Genomic DNA, 8,167 nt, shown 5'->3' with positions numbered 1-8,167 from the left:
GTAATGATGCTGAAAATACAGCTGCGCATCACAGAAATAAATTACAGTTTAACATATATTCACATAGAAAACAGCTGTTTTAAATAGTAAAAATATTTCACAATTTTACTGTATTTGCTGTACTTCGGATCAAAAAAATGCAGGCTTGGTGAGCAGAAGAGACTTCTTCAAAAAAACATCAAAAATCTTACTGTTCAAAAACTTTTGACTGGTAGTGTAGTTTAGCAATATCACACCAGCAAGAGTGCACGCAAATGTGATATTGATTTATACAACAAGTTCAATAAACATGAAGTTTATATTGTGTTTTAGACACAATATTATCTGTTTTGCTCAGTTTCGCAAATGAAAATAGTTCCAATCAAGCCACAGCAGAACAGCTGAGCATCTCTGGTCAACACACAGCAGTGATTCATTACCGAATCAAGTGAGTCAATGATTCAGTGACTCTTTCATAAAGACAGTCACTTGCTTTGTTTCCAAATTAATCTGCTATTTGAACAAATCAAGTGAGTCAATGATTCAGTGATTCTTTCATAAAGACAGTCACTCGGTTTCTTTCTAAATGAACCAGCTGTTTGAATGAATCAGTTGAATGAATGATTCAATGACTCACTCATTAAGACAGTTTGATATTTAGAGTGTGATTTTTAATATCCATTTATTATCATTACTTATGCAAAGTTGAATCAAATCTTTCTAATGCTACTTTTTTTGGAATGTCTGTTCAATGCTTTTCTTATTTAACATAATAAATACTTAATAATAATAAATAATAAAAATACTTTTTTTTAAAAGTGATCTTTTGGGGGATGATTTCTCAGCCCAAATTGACATGGGATTAATTTGTGATTAATTAACTGGCACATCATGAAATAATTGTTTTTTTTTTGTTGTTGTTGTTTTTTATTTTAACATTAATACACATATTGAAATAATAAAACATTAAAATTTAAAAATGTAATAGCTTAACAGCCCTGATATGTGTCCCTGCAGCACAAAAGCAGTGTTAAGTCGCTGGGGTATATTTGTAGCAATAGCCAACAATACATTGTATGGGTCAAAATTATACATTTCTCTTTTATGCCAAAAATCATTAGGATATTAAGTAAAGATCATGTTCCATGAAGATATTTTGTAAATTTCCTACCGTAAATATATCCAAACTTAATTTTTGATTAGTAATATGCATTGCTAAGAACTTCATTTGGACAACTTTAAAGATGATTTTCTCAATATTTAGATTTTTTTTCACCCTCAGATTCCAGATTTTCAAATAGTTGTATCTCAGCCAAATATTGTCCTATCCTAACAAACCATACATCAATGGAAAGCTTATTATTCAGCTTTCAGATGATGCATGCATCTCATAAACGTGTGTGTTTCTCTAATGAACTTAGACCTGCACTATCATTATCTCTGTCATTTAAAGAAACAGCAGATGAACTATCAGTTTTATTTGCTCCTAATTGACTGAACAAATGTCTGCTATCAGGTGTTTAACCAGCAACACTTCCATACATCAGCGCTGTGACAGCAGGAGCCGTAATAACACGTCAATAAAAGGTCAGACAGACAGACTTAATCAAACGCTGGATCGGCCGTAATGAGCGCGGCGTGCGATCTGTTTCGCTAATATTAAAATAATAGATGATCTAACAGGGGAAATATTAATCTGTCGAGCTACCGAGCACCAATAACACTGTGCCAAACCCAGCCACTGATTCATTTGCCATTAGCAGTGATTTCTGACACACTCCAGAGAATCATTCTGCTATTTTAGTTCAGTCGCTGCTCCCCGCAGAAGATCTCGGCTCAGATGTTTGTGTTCTACACGTTCCAGCCTTTCATTCTCTGCTCTCAGACACACACACACACACACACACCGCCCGCTTTAATCCAGAGGAATTTTTACTGTAGAACCTGACGTCACACTGAACCAGACCACCAACAACATCTCTGCCTCAGCGTGCATTACAGACCCAGACTTTCACATCAGCTTTCACACCAACAAAAAACTTTAAAAAGCTGTCAATCCTGTCACTTTTGTACCTTATTCACTCCTAACTGGAGCATATTAGCAGCTTTTGTACCTTTTTTCTGAGAGTGTAAGAAGTTTAGCTTTATGCACATCTATGGAAATGTATTTCTATACCAAGGAATAAAAATATAAAAAAGGTGCCTGCAACTTTTTTTTCTCTCAAATTTCTGACATTTTTTCTCAGATTTGCAAGTTTACATCTCATTATTCTAAATTTTTTGCAATTTTGACTTTCATAATTGCGTTTACAACTCGCAATTTCAACTTTTTTCCTCAGAATTCTGGTTTTATATCACGCAATTTTCATTTTTTTTCCCCCTTCTAATTCTGAGAAATCTCACAATTCAGTTTTTTCCATCACAGAATTTAAAAAAAAAGGAAAAAAGGTCATTATGACTTTCTTTCTTGCAATTACAAGTTTATATTTCGCATTTCTGACTTATTTTCTCAGACTGGCTAGTTTATATCTCTCAACTGCAAGTTATAAATCATAATTCTGATTTCAAATCTAACAATTTAGATTTTTTTCCACTGAATCTTGCAATTTTGACTTTTTCTCTGAATTCTGAGTTTACATCTTGCAATTGCTTTTTGTTAAAAAAAATCAAAAAGGTAATTGCTACTTTTTAATCTCACAATTCAGACTTTTTTCTCACAATAGCAAGTTTTTTTCCACAATTCTGTTTTTTAAAACTTACCCTTTTTTTATAACAAACACAAAAGGTAATTGTATTAAATTTGTATTACATTTTTTCAATGACAGAAATAAGCTTCCATGCACAATATGATTGTTTAAACCTATTTCTGTCATAGAATAAAAAATAAAAAAAAGAGTAATTGTGACATTTTAGCTCACAATTCTGACTTTTATTTTTGCAGTTGTCAGGTTATATCGCAGCTCTGACTTTCCTTCTTAGAATTGCGAGTTAACATCTTCCACATCTTGAGTTATTACTGAAAAATGTCAGAATTATGAGATATAAACTCATATCAAATTGCAGGAAAATAGTCAGAATTGTGAGCTAAAATGACACAATTATCCTTTTTATTTTACATTCTATGGCAGAAATAATCTTCCATGCATATCTGTCCATGTCTATATTTACAGAGCTGATAATTGATGATCCATCTGCACTCTCTCTCTCTCTCTCTGTCTGTCAGCTGGTGTCAGAGGTGAAGCTGCTGACCTTTAGTTAGTGTGTTTGGGCTTTTTCTAGCCCGCCCCTCTTTGTGTTGGACACAACACACACTCTCTCTCACACACACACACACACACACACACACTCACCTCCCATAAGTGTCTTGTGTTTCGCACGGAACCCGACTGCACCTTCTCCAGCGGCAGCGGGACTCCCTGGAAGGGCCCGATCCAGGTGCCCTGTGGGATGCGCTGGGCTGCACAGATGCCGTATCCCAGACCCGGGACGGTGCTGGTGCACAGACACACCTCACGGGGCAGATCCCTCAGCCAGTCCGGGACCTCTGGAGGAGGAACGGCCCCCGAGGAGCTGCTGGTCCCCACCAGCCTCCGCAGCGAGTGCAGGGGTCCGTGCATGGGACACTCGCCGTTACGGTTGTCCGCACACATGTCACAACCTGAGGGATGACACAGCGAGAGGGCCGGTTATTTACCCGCACACAGATGGGACCCCGAACGGCCCCCAAGATCCCCTTCACTGAGTCACAAACAAACTTTAAATTGTGCTTTTGTCAGCTGGTGCATGAAGACATTTCTGCTACTGCGCTTGGAACCATTGTGTAGGTACAGGCTGAAGAACGATTTTAAACCAAATGCTTTAAATGTAAAAACAGATGCATTTATTAGCTTTTAAATAAGACCGTTTTCAATCATTTCACAATAGTAATCACTCAAAAATGATTGACTTTATGCACAAAAAAAACGTGCAATTGACTTTAAATTATTTACCTTAAATTATGCAAAGACAGATTTAGAAAAACAGAAATAAAAAAAATTAAAACGATTTTGTGCATTTGACTTGATTTTAAATGATGTAAAAACTGATTTTTGTGCATTTGATTTTAAATTATTGACTTTATGCAGAAAAACGTGCAATTTACCTGAAATCATTGATTTTAAATTATAAAAAAGCTGAAATTATGCACAAAAACATTCTGTGCATTAGACTTAAAATTACTGACTTTATGCAAAAAAGCATGTTTTTGTGCATTTGACTGATTTACTTTATGCAAAAAAAATAATAAGTATATGCATTTGACTTCAAATGATTGACTTCATGCAAAAAAACTGCACGACTAAGAAGCAAGTAAAAAATACAACTATTTTAAATTGCGTTCAGTATTTAAACATACTCTGAGTGAGATATCTCTCAAAACATCATTTCTTTTTCGCTCATTAAAGTGACCTACAGAAATAAATCGCAATGTGCATCATCTCCTACACTGACTTTAGTAGATGCGCTTTAGTCTCGAATCATGTTTCTTATTTTGTACTGTGCATCGGAATATTTTCATCTCGTTTTGCGTCTGAAAACCGCAGCACAATCAGCAGCGCAAATTAAGCTGCGTGTTAAAGTAGTACATGCGCTGGTCTGTAAAGCGCTTTATAAATGAGCTGCACTGCTCTGAAATATGAGCTCAGAATCGCGCATGTAGATAAAGAAGTCTCACTGTCCCCCGGAGACACACATGTCCCGTGTTGGGATGATGAATGTGGGCCGATGGAGCAGATCGATCAGTGATCCGGACTCACTCTACAAAACTATACAGCAATTAATTGTGTGTTGTCCGCTCATCCCTCATGTGCTGCTGCATTTATCGATGAAGATCTGCTGATCACTCACCAGCTTTCACATCTCACACTCCTACAGTATTTCCCTCCGTGCATCAAAGCGCTTATTTAATTATCCAGAGAGAGAGAAAAAAACATCGGAAATATAACGGGACAAATTCTACTTTTTTTGAGTCATTCAGAAGAATTCAGAGTAAAAATGATTTCAGGTGTTGAAACTGACAATCAATGTAATTATCATATATTTGATTTTTAATTAAAAATATTTAAGACATCTCAGCCAATTTAAATATTATATAGGCTACAACTCAGCTAAAGATGCTTATTCGTTGAATAGGCTATGCGTTTTAAAATAAGGCCGAGATAAAAAAAAAAAAAAAAAAGCCTTTTTCTTCCATGTGAATGTCGATTTTATTTTATTTATATGCATTTTAATTTGTGACAATTTCTTTAATTTCAGTAAACAATTTCAGGATATTCGATACCGCCCGTTGATTAATTTCACACTGATCTGGATTAAAAACAAAAAACTCGTCAAATTCAACACGCACCTGCCTGAGAATAAATTCAATTCGATCACTAGAGAATTCAGTAAAATCTGAATCTTCGGCCCATTACAAAAATACTAAGAAACTGTTTTAAGAAGATGAACTTGCAGTTATGCACTAATATAATGTAGGCTAGACCAGTGCTGTTTTGTCATAAAACTAAATTGTTCATTTAAATATATTTTCTAAAACGCAACAGCACGTAAATTGACTTTTTCTCAATAACTAATCGCCAGAAACAGGTTTAGGTTTGTAGCCTAATAAAGCGCTGGTTTTGTCAAACACTCCCCTCAAAAAAATGAAGGTTCTTCACGAGTTCTGTTGTTTGCAAGAACCATATTTCTCTCTGTATATTTATCGTGTTGCGCTTCTTCAAAGCACCAGAACGCCGATGTTTTAGAAAGTTTGCATGACCCTTCTTTCCTCCTGTTTATGTTTATGTTTATGATTGTGTGTGTGTGGCATTTATCGATGAAGATCTGCTGATCACATCTCACATTCATACAGTATTTCCCTCTGTGCATGAGCGCTTATTTAATTATCCAGAAAAAAAAAAGGCGAGAGGAAATATAACGGGCCAAAATCTACGTCGCAATTAATAAAGATTCAAAAGCTTGCATTCAGAAGAACTCGGAGTAAAAATGATTTCAGTTGTTGACATTGACACTCGATGTAATTATAATGCATTTGATTTTTAACGACATCTCAGATTTTAAGCCAATTTAAATAGCCTATGCAAATCAGCTAAAAATGTTCTATTCATTGAATATGCATTTTAAAATAAGGCCGAGATTAAATGTCGATTTATTTCATTTCTACTCATTTTAATGTATTAATTTCAGTAAATGATTTCAGGATATTCGATACGGCTCGTTGATAATTTCTCAGTTTTCTGGTTTAAAAACAAAAAACTCTTGAAAGTCGACACGGGAATAAATTCAATTCGATCACTAGAATTGAGTATAATCAGCTGCACGACTCAATCTTTGACCTACTACAAAAATACTATCAAGAAGCTGTTTTAAGAAGATTATCTAGCAGCTATGCAGTGATGTTGCTATTTTATCACAAAACTAAATTATTCACTTAAATACAGCATTCATTTAAATATATTTATTTATAAAATATATTTATTTATAAAATATAAATATCAAATTTATATTTATTGGTGTTTGATTACAGGTTCTTCAGATGCTGTTTCATTGTTTTATTTTATTTTTTAAAACAGTTGAATAAAAAGTTCCTATCTGAGCCTTTTTTTCCTCATCTGTATTTTTAAGAGAGAGTGTGTGTGTGTGTTATGATTATGAAAGCGCATAAAGCTACATACGGTTGTTGAGCTCTCCGTTGTGGTTGTTGAGCGGGATGATCTCCATCCTCTGCTGTCCGTAGAGATAATAGTCCAGCTCCTCGGAGCTCAGCTTCAGCCGCGATCCTTTATCATTCTTAAAGTTGGACGACAAGCAAAGTTCTTTGGCTTGAGAAGATCCGCCGCCGGTGTCGGAGCTCAGAGTCTGTCCGAACAGCGCGATCTGACCCGCGGGAGACGCGGTGGAGGAGCTGGAGCTCGAGATCAGGCTGGGTCTCTGCAGGCGGAGGTTCTCCAGCGGCACCGGAGGCGGCAGAGAAGCGGCTTTCAGTGCGCTATTCTGCGGGAAGAGCTGCTGCCAGTGCTGGATGTAGGTCGGGTCCACTTTGAGGAAAGCAGAACCGCTCGGCTCGCCCGGCTTCAGCATGTCCGACTGTAACAGCAGCACAGATGATGGATGATGATGGTGGACTTTCATGTGCTCTTCAGAAAAGAATCGCTGGTTAAGTTAACTAGTCAGGCCGCGACGCGCGTTTAAACACACTACAACACAGAAGCCGAGTCGTACCGGACTTCTGCGCTCGCGCCGCATGTTTGTGCGAGTCAAATGCAAGCGCTCGCGAGTGAAACACACTTACCCTGTCAGAGGAGTCCAGGCTGTGACTCTTGGACACTCACAACATCTCAGTATTGACCGAGAGCTCTGCTCGAACCCCTGTCGGCGCGTGCACGCGCAGCGCGCTCCCGCACGAGCACGCGCCTCTAAGTGATGCTGAGCGCTTGGTTTTAATTTGGCATTACTTTTTTTTAAGTGGCGGATTATGCATTAGATTAGATGCATGCATTGTACAAAAATACGCATTACACAAAAAACGCTTTTCTTTGGTAGTCGGAAAGTTGCTGGAATCATAAATTATTGTCGGAATTTTGAGTTTGTATGATAATGAATGACTCTATCAATCAGGCATTTGATCATTGTATTAGCCTAGGCTTATTTCTTTAAGTCGCTCGCTTGACGCACCAGATAAGACTGCGTAATAGTTTCCCAGCATTTCCTTCCAGACGCTTGAGAAAGTTTTGGAAAAGCGCTCTGTATCTGAATGTAGGGCATTTTTCAGCAGAGGAGGGGTCAATGTTTTGACTGGCAACATTGTGGCAGGCCCATTCGTCATCCAGAGGTCTCTGCAGAGATTGATAACGAACCAAAACACAAACATTATCGTCTGAAAATGAATTCTTGTCTACAAATGCATGCATTTCACCCTTAAAGAATGTGAGCAAGAACAGCGCGCAGATTTAGATTTTTCTTTGGCGATAAAGCTTTATTTTAGGCATGGCGCAGTTATCATTAAAATTATTAAATCGCGCTATATTCTATTTTAATTAATTAAATTACTGTTATTATTTAAATAATAATGCATGTCGAATCTAACCTTTAAACCATTTATAGTTGTCACACTTCCAAATAACACTGCTCTTATGACAGCGTATTGGTGTTT

General features: G+C 36.9%; 1 protein-coding gene across 1 annotated transcript in view; it reads right to left on the bottom strand.

The window, feature by feature from the left end:
- Nucleotides 1-7,146, bottom strand: part of LOC107703628 (putative histone-lysine N-methyltransferase PRDM6) — a 22,545-nt gene extending 15,399 nt beyond the window's left edge. The window contains exons 1-2 of the mRNA XM_016506331.1: nucleotides 6,690-7,146; nucleotides 3,330-3,637 (exon numbers count right to left, since the gene is read on the bottom strand). Coding sequence (XP_016361817.1) covers nucleotides 3,330-3,637; nucleotides 6,690-7,146 — 765 coding nt within the window. The remainder of the gene's footprint in view (nucleotides 1-3,329; nucleotides 3,638-6,689) is intronic.
- Nucleotides 7,147-8,167: the final 1,021 nt, after the last annotated feature.

The sequence above is a fragment of the Sinocyclocheilus anshuiensis genome, unplaced genomic scaffold (genome assembly GCF_001515605.1).
Source record: "Sinocyclocheilus anshuiensis isolate Anshui unplaced genomic scaffold, SAMN03320099.WGS_v1.1 scaffold1324, whole genome shotgun sequence".
NCBI lineage: Eukaryota > Metazoa > Chordata > Actinopteri > Cypriniformes > Cyprinidae > Sinocyclocheilus > Sinocyclocheilus anshuiensis.
This window is presented reverse-complemented; position numbering and strand designations above follow the sequence as displayed.